The sequence below is a fragment of the Fusarium falciforme genome, chromosome 8 (genome assembly GCF_026873545.1).
Source record: "Fusarium falciforme chromosome 8, complete sequence".
NCBI classification, from domain to species: domain Eukaryota; kingdom Fungi; phylum Ascomycota; class Sordariomycetes; order Hypocreales; family Nectriaceae; genus Fusarium; species Fusarium falciforme.
The window spans coordinates 1,845,358-1,859,645 of NC_070551.1; the positions used below are offsets into that span (position 1 = coordinate 1,845,358).

Consider the following 14,288-nt stretch of genomic DNA (forward strand, 5'->3'; position numbering starts at 1 on the left):
AATGCCATGGTGCTATAAATATGTTGACGCCTGGTAGAATTGAGTTGGGGAAAGGGGGGCTCTGTCAGAGAATAGCCTCGAGTGCTTATCGCCGCCGGTCCCGATCATAGTCTCGGTGACGATCTCGATCTCGATGTCGGTCGTAGTCCCTGGCCCTGTCACGGTCACGGTCACGGTCACGGTCACGGTCACGGTCACGGTCACGGTCACGATCGCGGTGGCCGTGCCTGTCTCGCTCCCTCTCCCTCTCGCGCTCGCGCTTGTAGCTATCCTCGTGACGTCGGCTGTCCTTGCGCTTATTCTCTTCTCGGCGGTACTCGTCCAAACGTGGCCGGCGGTTCTTCTTGCCGCCCTGATTCCACCCACCCAGGTCTTCAGCCTCCTTGAGCTCCTTTGCTCCAAGGCCAAGTCGGTTCGGGCGTCGCTTGACTTCCTTCACTGCGCCGCGTGGTTTGCCATCCCAGCCCATACCGCGGAGGAGGGCTGCACCAAACTCCTCCACAGGCATGGCTTCATAGTCGTCGAGTGTAGATGCCTCTCCTGTTTCCTTGATGTCGCGGAGGTAAGCATCCTCCTCGCTTGGATGAATGACCTTTTCGTCCTCGACCTTGTTGCCTAATAGCGCGTCCATGGCCTCGTCATCTGCCGTCCGTTTAGGTGGTGGTTCCTTGCTCGCGTCATCCTTGGGGGCCGCATCCTCGGTGGCTTCGGGTTCAGTGTCTCCTTGCGCATCCTCGACAGCCTTCTCCTTAATCGTAAGACCCCATTTGAGTCCCTTATCCTGATCCGCTGGTTCTGTCTCTACAGACACGTCGGCCTGCTGCGCCCTCGCCTCTTCTGGGAGCAAATTCTTTCCCTTCTTTTGCGCCTTCACCTCTGACCTCCAGTCGCGGTTCGGTTGCCTGGCGATGACATATTCCTTCTTTTCTGTTCTTGCGTCCTTGGCCTTGCGCTCCGTCTCTGCGCCATCCGCGCCGAACCCCGTAATCTTCTCATGTCGTCCTCGGTGTTGATCGTCGTCGGATTCGGAATCGGAGGCGCCTCCCAAGGCGTGTGACCGAGGTCTCTTGCCAAGGGCAGAGGGCGGATTCGGTCTCGAGAGCTTCTTTGAATTATTGTTCGATGGGGCTCCAAACTTAATGGCTATCCGCGGCGCGGAAGCCTTGTTCCCTTCCGACATTGTGCGTAGCTGTGTTGAATGGGTGCAGATATTTTTGTGTTTGTAGGAAGGGTGAGGACGGCGTGAGGATGTATTTTTGGAAGTACGTCAGGCAGGCAGACGGACATGTGGCTAGTGTCTGTGGCACACATAATGTGGCTGGCAGTGTTAGTTCTGTAAGCCCTGAGTGTCCATCCGTCCAGTCTTTGTTCTCGGCAGGGGCTGAAAGAAAATGGGTGGCTTGTTGCAACATGATTGATTTTTTTGATTAATTATCTGCAGGATGACAAACACATCACTTTACTAGGAAAAATATGATAACAATTGGTGCATTTGATCGTCTCCCGTTTGCTTCAACAAGCTGAATGCGGTTGGCTGGGTGCCTAACAACCTGGAACCGATAAAAGACGAGCATAGTGCGTGCGACTTTTTGCGCACCAACATCCGCACTGTCCTGTTGGCGCATGGGTCCGCTAACCCCCCTTTCCATGACGCCGACAGCAAGCCTACTAGCGCACTTGGCGTGGCATTCAGGCAGAAATCTGTTAAGGACCTCATCAAAGGCCCACGAATCATAGCACAGTGCGGAATCCACCCAACCCTGCTGCCTCCCGTCCCCTCCGCTCCCCATCCAACATCCATTTCCCCCGTCCAGTTCTTATCCCCTTTCGTTCCATGCTGCTGATAAGAAATTTGACTCTCCTCTTTCCTCTGCCTCCGCCTGCCTCCGCTTCTGCATTAACCTTGCGCTTATCCAAAACCTTGCACTCTTCCCACTTGCACACCTACGCACCACTCGCACTACACCCACTATCTAGCCCACTAACTCCCTGGAGCCTGGTTGTTTGTCGCCCCTAAGCCCGCCCCTAGCACCTGCAAACCCTCTCCTCTCATCCTCCCCCAGCGTCCGCCCCTCAGCGAAACTCCACTGCCTTCAGCGCCCCCAGGTCCAAGTCGGCCCCAAACCACCAAGCAATCACGGGCATCGTCACCCCAAGGACAAATTTTTTGAAGCCCTCCCACGACGTCGCCGTCGACAACGACACCCCATAATCAATCAACACCAGCCCTTTCCATCGTCTGGGACGCGTGCATTCATCTCGGACGACCTCGCTCATTTCTCTGCCACGTCCGTTTCGCCCGAAAACGGATGTCGCGACCGCCGATGCTATGACTGAGGTCGGACCTGCCGACCTATCGAGGCTGCTTCAATCTAAGCGCAATGAGTGCAGGTCAGTTGCGGTTCATTTGAAAGACCTCATTTTTCCGACTCGATCGATATAATTTTCGGCGTGCTGACCTGTATCAGTTCAATTGTGACGTCGCGGAAGCGAAAGCTTCGCGAGTTGTTCGCTGTCGCGACACAGTCCGAGGGTCTGCCCCATCCAGTCTTGACCAACCCCGACGCGCCGACTACAACACCAGCCGAATGGCAGTTCTTGCAAGCCAATGACATCTTCCAGTATGTTGAAACAATTGATTCAGCACCTATCGTCGACATTCTGCGCGCGTTTGCTGCTGCCATACTGAATCCATTGTGCTAACCGCAAAGTAGAGGCAAGACGTTGAACGAGGTCAACATCCCTCCGAGACCAACAATCTCCCTCGAGACCCTGAAGAAGTCGCTCGCTAAATCGGTATTCATTGCGAAAGAGCCGGCGCAACCCCACTCGGTGGAGGTTGTGAACAAACAAGAGTTGGTAAAGACGAAGGATGAAGGAAAGTCGAATGGAGCGCTTCCACCTACGAAAGCCGACGATGGCCACCTTCAACAGAAACCCTCGACGCCTAGACCATTGATGCAGACTCCGAAAACTGCCAGTGTCCCACAAGAACCGTCGCAAGCCAGTCAAGTCGCACCACCGATTACGAACGGTGTGGAAAAGTCCATCCCGACTAACGGCTCTGCGCCCGCTCCTCCCAATGCTATCGCGAAGCCAACGCCGACTGTAGCGAGCTCTTCTCCTGCTCCCGACACCGCACCCGTACCGCGACAGCCTCAAGTCACCTTCCAACCAGGAACCAAAGGCGATGGCGCTCAGAACGGAACCTCCGCGTTGGGCAAGCCTGCGCAAGGGACAGGCGCGACTACAGCTGGGCCTGGACCGACCGCATTGTCGATTAAACCCCCTACGGATGCTGTTCGGACTTCGGATGCTATGTCTTCTCCTGGGTCAACAGCGCAGAGTGCAACTACGCCTGCTGTGCATGATGCCTCAACGGATACGAGCCCGGAGCATGAAGGACCTTCTTTCTCGGAACCTGTTGAGGATAAGAAGGCGGGAGATGATGGGGATGAAAGGGATGCCGAAACTAATCGTGCTGAGCGTGTAGCATCACCCGAGGATTTGCAAAACCGAGTGCTGAATGCGCCCCCAGACTCGGCTGAGGCACAGTTGCTCCAGGAATCTATCCGATCGAATGCAGCGGCAGAAGCAGCAGCAGCCGCGGCGGCAGCGGTGACGACTGTTGCTCCCAAGCCAAGCCCTACCCCAGCTGCAGCTCCGGCGCAAGAGGATAGTACTATGGCGGGTACAGATGATGTGGCGTCTCCTCCTGCTTCTGTTCCTGCTCCAAAGACGATTGAGCAAACGGAGACGGAAGATGTACAGCCGGCCTCTGATGCCAAGGTTGTGTCAGAAAGCGTACCAAGTGCGGATGTGCCCATTAGCAAGGAGATTCCTGACAGCCAGGAGGAGGAGCCTGAACAAATGGACGTTGACGTACCTGAACCTAACGCAAGTGCTGAAAGTCAAAGCGAAGCAGCCGGGCTCCCAGAGAAAGTCAACCCATCTGATGCTCCGTCAACACCAACACCTGTGGCGGCCGAAATAAAACCCAAGGACACCCCGCCGAAAACCGAGCGTGCCGTCACCAGAGTTTCCTCTGGTGCTATGCGCCCCAAGTCGGTCAGCGAGATTGTTGGCGAAACACCCCGGCAAACACCTACTCTGGAGCCCGTTGCAACTACCAAGAGCGTCGAGAACCAGTTGACACCCTTGACTTCTACTCCCAAGTCGCCCAGCTTGAGACACCGTCACCTTTCGGTCCATCGGAGACAAAGATCCAGGAGCCAGCCCTCGACAGTTGTGTTTGGAAAGCAGCCCAAGCGAGTGGAGGAGAAGGCCATGGTCCCCAGCCAGCGCGATACTATCCAGCCTACCGAAGACTACTACACCCCACTGTTCGTCCAGGGCTTCGCGGGCAGCTCCTCATGGATGCAGCCCATTGAGAAGATCCTCTACACTGCGAACAAAACCGTCACGACCCCCGACGCCAACCTTGCTATCCAAGATCACCAGGCCTGCAAGGTTTTACGACGAGTATATCACCTCCAGCAACATGACAAGTGGTCTCTGCGACAGCCCAAGCGCTGCCCTGAGCCGACGCGGCCACCAACTCATTGGGATGTGATGCTGCAGGAGATGAAATGGATGCGAACGGATTTCCGGGAGGAGCGTAAATGGAAGCGAGCCATCGCTAAGAATCTTGCGTATGCCTGTGCGGAATGGCACGGGGCAACGCCCGAAGAACGGAAATATCTGCAGGTTCCAGCTGTTATCCCTCCCAAGCCGCAGCAGTCGACTGATGTATCAATGGGCGACGCTGCTGGCGAGACTGTCGGTGACGCTGAAAACCAACCGACCCCTGACCTCGTCTCTTCTGGAGATGTTGAATCGCCAGAGAATCTGGATGAGCTGATGGAAGTTTTCCCCGAGACGGTTGCACCGTCAGCCATTTTCACGCTCCAAGAAGACGACGTCATCTTTGGTCTGCGTCGAACGGCTGCCGCAGACCAGTTACTGGAGGAGCTCCCTATGTATGGGACGCCCCTTCAAGTACCCAAGTTTGACCTCACCGGCCCTGAGTGGGATCCAGATGCTCATTGGCGACGACCAGCTCTCCCTCTGAGCAAATATGTTGAGGGTCACATGAAGCTGGTCGTGGACGGCCCTCCGAGGAAGCGCAGTCGTTTTGATTACCAGAACGAGGATTCTGAGGACGAGGGCGAGACTGCCTTTGTTAGCAACGATCCGTCACCAAGCCTCCCTCTGCCCGCGGAGACTAACGAAGTGGCTCTATTCAACCCTGACATGAAGCACATTCGTGATAGGTTACACGCTGGCCATCAGTTCAGGCCTCCATCGGAGCATCCTATGCCCTTGCAGAGCTTCTACGAGGGTCGCAGCCCGTCGCAGTGGACACTGGCTGAGGACGACGAGTTGCGCTCTCTGGTTCGAGAGTATTCCTACAATTGGTCCCTTATCTCTAGTCTCTTGACCCCCAAGTCCCTCTTTACATCGGGAGCTGAGAGACGAACACCGTGGGAGTGCTTCGAGAGGTGGATCAATCTCGAAGGGCTCCCATCAGACATGCAAAAGACGCAGTACTTCAAGGCTTACAACAGCCGAATCGAGGCTGCCCAGCGTGTCATCATGCAGCAGAACCAGATTGCCGCGCAGCAAGCCAGCGCCTCTGGCGGTGCGGTGACTCCTGTGCGAAGACGACCATCCACACCCATGCGGGTGGAGAGACGTCGTAACCAGAAGCACCTCACCATGATTGATGCTATGCGGAAACTGGCCAAGAAGCGGGAGACGACGATTCAGAAGCAGCAGCACACGGCATCACAGAACGCGGCCAACAAGAAGACCAACGACCCCATGTCGCAACGCCCAACCAAGACCCCAAGAGACTACAGCTTACTCCGATGGGAGCGCGATCAAGCTCTGGCAGAAAAGATGGCGCAGTATGCGTCAAGGCAAGAAGCTCAACGACGAGTAAGTAGCAATGCGGCCAACGCACATGACCATGACAGTGGATGAATGCTAACCCCTTTTCAGGCTGCCTTGCAAGCCAGAGCCCAAGGTCAAGCTGCCCAGATGGCTGGCACTCCCGGCGTTGCCCAAGCCGCCCAGACTTCAGCTCAAGTGGCTGCGGCGGCGGCGGCGGCGGCAGCAGTAGCTACCGCAGCTAACGGCATGAATGGTGCTGGTCGTGTTAATGTTCCTAACCAACTTGCCGCAGCAGCAGCCATGGCGGCCGGGCAGAACCGTACTCGGATGCCAATGCAGTCTCCGGCTAATGGTATGGGAGGTGTCCCATCACACATGGCTGGCGGTTTGGTGCCACCGAACCAGATGACAGGTGTACAGCAAGCTCAGATGCAGGCCCTACAGGGCCAACATGGCCGCATGCCTATGCCGAACCCACAGCCTGATGTTAATCTGATGATGCGTGCACAGCGCATCTCGGAGCAGCAACGAGCCGCTGTCCAGATGCAGCAAGGTGGACCTGGAACCCCTGGACAGGGTACGGCAGGCTCTCAGCAAAGCCCGCCCCCTAACATGCGGAATGGAGTCAACGGCATCAACGCAACTGCCATGAGCCAGCAGAACTTCATCAACAATGCCCAGGCCATGATGGCCTCGTTCAACGCTAGTAATCACAACGGCGCGGCGCCACAGGCCAACGGGCTTCATATGCCATCTGGTCCTGCCGGCTCGCTGGCTCCACGACCGCAACCCCAGCTCCCAGCCAGTATTGCCAACCAGCTTGCGCAGCTCGAGGGGCAATTCCGAGCTAAGAATCCCAACATTACTCCTGAACAGGCTCGTCAGCTGGCCACTGAGCACTTGACGCGCGCCATGATGGCACAGCGGCAGTCGGCCATGAACGCTGCGGCCGGCGCTGCTAATGGCCAGGGTGGCCTTGCTGGCAGCATTGCGGCCACTACGAGCCCTCATCAATATGCTGCTCTTCTTCGACAGCAGCAGCAACAGCAGGCGAGTCAGGCGGCTGGTAGCCCTGGACAGCAGCATCAACAGGCGCACCAGCAGCAAGCACAACACCAAGCTCAACAACATCAGGCGCAAGCCCAGCCTCAACAAAAGCAGACCCAGCCTCAGTCGCAAGCTCAACAGCAGGCACAGCAGGCTCAGCCGCAGAAACCTCAGCAGCCCCAGTCTCAGCAACAACCGACTCCGCAGCAGCAACAGCAACAACAGCATCAGCGGCAGGCGAGCGGCAGTGCGACACCATCGGCGGGCAAGTGAGTTGACAATGAGGCTTGAGGGTCAATGTTGTAGTTGTCAAGCTTGAAGTGTTCAGTGTGGTGCAGTACATGGGAACGACATACCGAGGCGCAGTGATTTTTTATGTGATGAGAGCAAGCAAGCGAGAATAGGCATTCTGATTCGGAACCCGCTATTGTATGAAATGATGGCTGGAACATATGTAACTATCAATATTAATCCGTGTCGAGGTGAGCAGTCAAGCCGATGGATGGACGGATGGGATGAATGGACGGCTTGGCTGCTTGACCTCTCGAGATGAGAGCCTTTGTTGACGCTCTAAAATACCACCCCTATCAAATATGGTACAACCTTTGTGCCTCGATGCATCGTGAATCTATTACGTGTGACTGAACCTGGGCATGACTTTAATTATGTGCAGCCTGGCGCCTTACCATACATGCTATCCTGTATGCTGTGTTGCAGGTCTACACTTTCAGGGGTTCTCTCAGCTTGGCTAGTATTACTGCATCACGGAATTGCACTTGGAAGAGGGCCAAGACATGTGCCCCTGAGCAACTTTGTCATGGACTAAACCGAGCATTTATCTTGAGTCATAAATGGAAAGTCTATACTAACCCAACGCCAATCATGTCATGCACATAACACAGTACATCCCGACGTCAAGCGGGAGCCCCTATAATTCCAACAGCAGCCGTCACCCTATCCCACAGCAACCCTCGTTCAGCTCGGTCCACCATTACCGCCCCGTGAGCTGTCGCCCTGTAGAAGCAGCTTAGGCTTGATAAAGTCCTCGTCCAGCTGGTGGAACACGCTGGCAGGGTCTTCAGCGGCCCAGAGCTGTCTGATGGCACCGGTTGCCGTGATAGGCTGGCCTCCCGGCGTCTCTGTCGTGGGAGTAGCGAATGCGCTATCAGGCCGCGATGGGGGAGCAGGACTAGCTCGCGGGTGTGGCGAGCGGCGTGCTGGCGGTGGGAGGTCAGACGTGTCAATGTCGCTGCCAATGTCAGAGTCATCGGCGCGGAGGAGATCAGAGCGCTCCAGCTCATCCGGGTAACGCATCGAGTTCTTCCGGCTCTTGCTCGCAGGACGAGCTCCAGTATGCGGTGAAGAGGCACCAGATACGTAGCTAGCCGACTGACCCGCCTCCAAGGCACTGAGGGCGACGCTGCCGTTCCTGCGCGGGTTATAGCCGATGCCAGTCCCGGAGCGCTTAACCTGAAGACCACCGCCAAAGGTCTCAATATCAAACTCATCATCACTGTCAATCTCCTCCACAACTCCGGTTCGGATTCCAAGAATCTCAAGCATTCTCGCAGTTGTACCGCCAAAGATGATGACGGTAAGCACAACCACAACCAACACAGTGGCTCTTAGCGCGTACGAGTTCTCGCCAGTGAGAAGGGCAGCCAGGGCCACACCGACGGCTCCGCGTAGACCGGCCCAGAAGAGCATGGCCTGGTAGTTGTAAGGCAGCTCATCGCCCACCTCCAAGCCTCGTCTCCGGGCGCGGTACCGAATGAACCAGTTGATAGCCTTGGACAAGGGGAACACGGCGACCCATCTGGCAGCGCAGACAGCCAGGATCGTGACAATGATGAGGGGTGGCTGGAATTGCAGGGCGTTATCGGTGAACAAAGCCAGGCCTAGGTAGATGAAGATGAAGTTTTCCGACAGCTGTGACGAAATCTGGAAGATAAACTTGGTAGTAAGCTGCGTGCGCCTCGACATATTGAAATAGGCATAGTGCTTCATGGTGATACCACAGAAGAGCAACGACACAATACCTGCTCGAGGTTAGCATGGTCATAGCTGAATACATCAAGGTACATACCAGACAAATGGAGACCATGCGAGAAGAAGTATGTTGCGTATGAGATCAAGACAATCAGACAGCTCTCAATCTTGGGGGTTCGGCGCAAATATGTGAACTTGAGCAGGAGGGCAGTCACTACGCCAACAAAGAACCCAATGAACATACTGGCGAAGAAGACCAGCAAGAAGATGCCTGTACCCTCGAAGAAGCTGACGAGGCCGTAACTAGTGGCCTCCCCCTTGTTGTACTTCTGGGCAGTTTCAAAGATGACGATGGCAATAGCATCGTTCAGGATGGACTCGCCAAAGATGATGGTGTACAGCTTGGGGTCGACCTTATAGGTGTTGAAGATGGCCAAAATAGTAACGGGATCGGTAGCGGACAGAGTTGCGCCGACGGAAATAGCGTCGACAAAGGTGATTGTCAAGGAACCAGGGAGCTGAGTAAAGAGCCACAAGATCAAGCCAATGACGACGGCAGACAGAAAGGTACCGGCAAAGGCAAACGTCAAGATGGTACCGATGTTGCGGAAGAAGTTCGCCTGGTGCAGCTCGTACCCCGAGGACAAGATGATGGGTGGCAGCAGCAGGTTGAAGAAGATCTGGTAATCGAAGCTGATGAGGTTTCGAATCGAATCGCCCGACGTTATCAAGAGCGTAAGACCGACAACCATTCCTACATGAAACATCAGCGCGAGTTCTTGGTCGTAATCATGCGATGCAAGTTACGGACCAGCAAAGATGGATATCACTGTCTCATGGACCGCGGTGACCTTTTTCATCTGAAGAAAGTAGCTCGTCAAGAATGCGATGATGAGCAGCATGATCGAGATGAAGAGGGCCCATGCCGCGAACAACTCCTTCTTAGCAGAATCGCCCTCTGTATACAATCGTCAGTACATGTCCGGATCGATGGGGTCTCGGTCGTGCCACGCAGCAACGCACCCTCGGAGTCGGACTCTTCGTCGGCTCGCTCTATGTTCAATTCGTCAGTTCTCGCGTCGCGGGGGGGCTATGGACGGGCATTCCTCGTCAGGAAGCGCCAGGGGAAGGGTTCAGCATACTAAGGAGCTTCATGCTCATGGCGGCGAGCTCTGAGGCAGCCATTGTGTATGTGTTTGTGGTGGAAAATGGTCGAGTCGCTGCGCGTCGGATTGCGATCACTTGGGATGGGGATGCAGCAGGAAACCCCTGCGCGAGCCTCGTAAGCTGCGACTGGGGGACATGCGCAGGGTAACGGGACGAGTCGAGAGGGTCGAGTACGCAGTCGCAGGCCGGTTTTGTAGATGGAAAAGATGACTCGAGGGGCTGGAACAAAGAGAGGAGGACGCACGCGGTGCAGCAGGTCCAAGATATTGGTGGAGGGAGAAGTGTTTAATGGGAGGGCCCTGGTGTGCGATAGGAAGGCTGGGCTGGTGAAACCGACAGCTATCGAGAAAGATGAGCTGTGATTGGCCAGAGTCTTGTGCATGCTGGTGTTGCAGAGAATAACCCCGCTAAGCCACATCAAGTAGCATTTCGATGGCGGAATGCCTCTAGCCATGTGCTTGTCACCATTACGCTCATGTTTACACTGTTAGAATTGGATTTGTTGCTCTTCCATGTGCCTGGACCGTCTGGAGAAACGTGGTCACTAGACGTGTCTCACAAAGCAGCATCATGGCCAAGAACTGTTCCCTTGCTCTTTGGTCATGATGGACGCTAAGTCTATTCAATAGCTGATTTTTATTCGGTAGGTACATAGTGGCTCCCGTTTAGCAATAAGCCACAGCCGCATCTGCTCCGGATCTGTACCTCAATATGGTTGAAGCACCTCGAGTTCGGGAGACACAGGAGATGCTGTTTGTGTGTTTGTTTGTGTGTCACCTCATCTTCTATCCTCCGACTCCGTGTAACATGACACTCCAGCAAGTGACGCGGCCGCAATGACGGGCGGGCGTCCAAACCTCACCTCCACTGAAGCTGCAACCCGGCGGGGCCCTCCCGCGTCCTGGGGCCCTGTTCCGGGTGGGGGTCCGGGGGGACCTGGTGAGGCTCTTCAGCGGCTCCATCCACTAAAAGTGAGAGACGCAAACGCCTAGCGCAACCACCTGCACCACACCTCAAAAGCTCCCTTGTTCAAACCTGTCAGGACCCAGCCAAAGATATCTCCAGCCTCTTATTCACCACAGCGCCTCGTTCTTTGCCTCCTTTCCGCATCGAATCGTTGGCTGAAGCACTTGCGACCAACATGTACCACCTCGCAAAAGGCCTTTACCTCTATGCGACGAGTAAAGAGGGTCAGCTCGTATCCCATCCGCCCTCGACTCCCTTCCTAACGTTCCCATCCCAGAATACTCCGTCATTCTCCTAGGCCTCGACAACGCCGGCAAGACCACCTTTCACGAACAAGTCAAGTCCCTCTTCCTACCGAATGCCCCCGAACCGAAGCTCAAGACGGTGCCCACCGTCGGCCAAAACGTCTCGACCATCCCCTTGCAGGACATGTATCTCAAGTTGTGGGATGTGGGTGGGCAGCACTCGCTGCGGAAACTGTGGCAGAGTTACTATGCGAGCTGCCACGCGATAGTGTTCATCATAGACAGCACGGATATCGGCGACGGGAACCTCGAGCACGAGGAGAACAGTGGCAGGTTAGATGAGTGTCGGCTCGTCCTCGAGGATGTCCTGCAGCACTCTGAGACGGAGGGCGTGCCGCTGTTGATCCTTGCTAACAAGCAGGATCGTGAGGATTGTGTCGAGACGATACGAATAAAGGAGGGTTTGGTCAAGAAGGTCATGGAGGGAGACAAGGGGTCTGCCATCCGCGACTCGCGGGTACTGTCCATGAGCGCCTTGACCGGCGATGGTGTCAAAGAGGCCATCGAATGGGTAAGGACACGAGTACAATGGAATAAGGAGTCCCGGCCACCAGTGATGCGATAGCCGACTTATTAGCGGTCCTTACACGTAGATATCATGGGTTACGAGCGACGATGGCGACTGGGCTAGCGAGATAATTGGCAAGCGTATCTACTGGGGTTCATGGGCATTGCATCCATCTTGCCATCTTGTGCGGGGTATCATGCTTCTATTTTTCCTTTCTTTGTTTGATCCTCTTTCTTTGACGTTATCCCGTAGACATTAGCGTCACCTGTCGTTTTCCGCCGTCAACTCCGCCATCAACCCTCCCTTGTCTCGTCGCTTGGCGTCCTCGGCCAGCTTGCGATCCACCAGGTCGCTCAGTTCCTTGGACCGGTTCAGCGCCCCCTGCGCGCACTGGATGAATAGCGGCGCGTCCAGAGAGGTGCCCCCAAGCTTGGCAATCTGGCAGATCTCGCCGTGCTTGTTGAGGCTGTACGTGCAGTAGGCCACCCGCAACTGCTCCTCCAGCCAGTTGGCGTCGACGAGCACCTGGTTGCCCTCCTCGCCAAAGAAGCTGTAGGTGACGCAGAAGGGCGAGTGTAGCCAACTCAGGGGCACGGGCTCCCTCTCCGCGGGTGTGTAGACTGTGAGATTCTCGCCCTCGATGCTCGAGTCGGGCTTTCGGAAGTGTCGAAGAGCTGCGACAACAGCCAAGCATGCCGCGTCTGTGAGATTTCCATCGTGTGTAAGGACGTGCAGGTCAACGCGGATGGACCAGCACTTCTGGCCCGCAATGAGACAGAGTGACTCGGTATCGAGAGCGCCAGATCTCCGGATCGTCTTCTCGAGGAGCCTCGAGAGAAGGACTTCTTCTAGTGAAGGACGGTTGACCTCATATGAAGGGGCGACCATGGGGCTGAGCTCTGAAGTGATTGTGAAAACTCCGTCGAAAGGACGGTCTGAATAGGGCACCGTGACTTCTGCCGTGACCTTGGCTAATACTCTAGACAAATTGTCAGCTCTTCCTCTAGAAACAAGAGCTCAATGCCGCGTACCTTGTCTTTCCATACTTGACCTCAGCCACACCATACTCATCGCCAAAGGTGAGCTCCAGAGGTCGGAACTGGTCGAATTTCCTCCCGTCCAGCCGCAAGCCCTCGTCCAGAGCCTGAATGAGAAATGTCTTCTCAGGAAGAGACGGCTCGGCTTCTCGAGGCATGTTGTTTCGTATTTTACGGGTTTTTGAAAGGGCCTGAGTAATACAGCGCGAAAGTGAAGTAAACTGAAATTCCAGGTTCTATGAGATCCATGGCCGAGAAATTCTGCCAGGTGGGCCCGCCTTCGCGCCACAGCCTACGCCTCGCGCAGGGCGTCTTCATGACTTTCAACGCGACAGCTTCTATCGATTTGATCAACCACCAGAAACACATCGAACAATTTCGCCATGACTACCGCTCACAGACCCACGTTTGATCCCGTTCGTATCTCCTCTATAATCTTCAAGATAAAAGCTAACGTCCATAGGCCCGTGGCAAAGAAGCCCTCCGAGGCCCTGCCTACCATCAACGTCTTCTCCCAGCCCACACCCAACTCAAGTACCGCCAGGCCGGCCAAGGCGGTGACGCCGACGAAGGACCATCCCGCGACCTGGCTGCCGAGCTTCTCGCTGCCGAAGCCGCCCATTTTTCCAAGAAGAACGGCGCCCCTGCCCTCCTGGACGATGCCGATGAGGACGACGAGGCCAGCACTTCCGGCGGCGTGAAGCGGTCGCTCCCACCTGCTGCTGGCGAAGAGGAGGATCTGGAAGCAAAGAGGAGGCGGATATTAGCAGAGACGAGGGACATTGATGCCGACGACGATAGCGAGGAGGACGAGGAAGACAGCGATGACGATGACGACAGCGATGATGATTCCGATGCGGAACTACAGCGAGAGTTGGATCGCGTGCGGAGAGAGCGAGAGGAGAGGAAGAAGAAGGAGGTACGTCTACGCGACTCTATTACAGCAAAAGCGCGGCTAGCTAACGTCTGTCGCAGGAAGCCGAGAGACTCAAGGAAGAGCAAGAAGCCCGAGAACGAAACATTGCCCTCGGAAATCCTCTCCTCAACAAGCAAGACTTCAACATGAAGCGCCGATGGGATGACGACGTCGTCTTCAAGAACCAAGCGCGCGGCACTGAGGACAAGGGCAAGAAGAAGGAGTTCGTAAACGTGAGTCTTATTCCCATTTTCTGTGTATTTCTATCTGCATCGCCGTCCCTTTGTGTGTCTACTCCATTTTCTGCACCCAAAACTTGTTTGGAGAGAGGAACAAGGAAAAAATATGTACATGATGCAAAAACAGTTCGCTGACTCCTGGCCTAGGACCTCCTCCGATCCGATTTTCATAGGCGCTTCATGAGCAAGTACGTTAGATAAATGACATTAGACCAGTCC

At 55.4% G+C, this 14,288-nt stretch overlaps 6 protein-coding genes across 6 annotated transcripts; 3 read left to right on the plus strand and 3 right to left on the minus strand.

The window, feature by feature from the left end:
• Positions 1–85: 85 nt before the first annotated feature.
• Positions 86–1,180, minus strand: NCS54_01039800 (G-patch-2 domain-containing protein; the record flags this gene model as incomplete). The annotated part of the gene is made up of 1 exon (XM_053155706.1): positions 86–1,180. The coding sequence occupies one exon, from the start codon at positions 1,178–1,180 to the stop codon at positions 86–88; it is 1,095 nt and encodes a 364-aa protein (XP_053011681.1).
• A 1,149-nt stretch (positions 1,181–2,329) lies between these two features.
• On the plus strand, positions 2,330–7,215 carry NCS54_01039900 (Vacuolar import and degradation protein 21; the record flags this gene model as incomplete). The annotated part of the gene is made up of 4 exons (XM_053155707.1): positions 2,330–2,391; positions 2,469–2,621; positions 2,715–5,940; positions 6,004–7,215. The coding sequence occupies 4 exons, from the start codon at positions 2,330–2,332 to the stop codon at positions 7,213–7,215; spliced, it is 4,653 nt and encodes a 1,550-aa protein (XP_053011682.1).
• Positions 7,216–7,917: 702 nt separating this feature from the next.
• NCS54_01040000 (Sodium/hydrogen exchanger) lies at positions 7,918–10,116 on the minus strand (the record flags this gene model as incomplete). The annotated part of the gene is made up of 5 exons (XM_053155708.1): positions 7,918–8,981; positions 9,029–9,685; positions 9,743–9,889; positions 9,955–9,984; positions 10,074–10,116. 5 exons carry the CDS (start codon positions 10,114–10,116, stop codon positions 7,918–7,920), a joined length of 1,941 nt encoding a protein of 646 aa, XP_053011683.1.
• A 1,123-nt stretch (positions 10,117–11,239) lies between these two features.
• Positions 11,240–11,934, plus strand: NCS54_01040100 (Hypothetical protein; the record flags this gene model as incomplete). The annotated part of the gene is made up of 2 exons (XM_053155709.1): positions 11,240–11,288; positions 11,342–11,934. 2 exons carry the CDS (start codon positions 11,240–11,242, stop codon positions 11,932–11,934), a joined length of 642 nt encoding a protein of 213 aa, XP_053011684.1.
• A 204-nt stretch (positions 11,935–12,138) lies between these two features.
• Positions 12,139–13,072, minus strand: NCS54_01040200 (Hypothetical protein; the record flags this gene model as incomplete). The annotated part of the gene is made up of 2 exons (XM_053155710.1): positions 12,139–12,856; positions 12,909–13,072. The coding sequence occupies 2 exons, from the start codon at positions 13,070–13,072 to the stop codon at positions 12,139–12,141; spliced, it is 882 nt and encodes a 293-aa protein (XP_053011685.1).
• A 225-nt stretch (positions 13,073–13,297) lies between these two features.
• NCS54_01040300 (Pre-mRNA-splicing factor cwc15) lies at positions 13,298–14,270 on the plus strand (the record flags this gene model as incomplete). Its single annotated transcript, XM_053155711.1, has 4 exons — positions 13,298–13,330; positions 13,378–13,833; positions 13,890–14,063; positions 14,217–14,270. The coding sequence occupies 4 exons, from the start codon at positions 13,298–13,300 to the stop codon at positions 14,268–14,270; spliced, it is 717 nt and encodes a 238-aa protein (XP_053011686.1).
• Between the last annotated feature and the right edge of the window lie 18 nt (positions 14,271–14,288).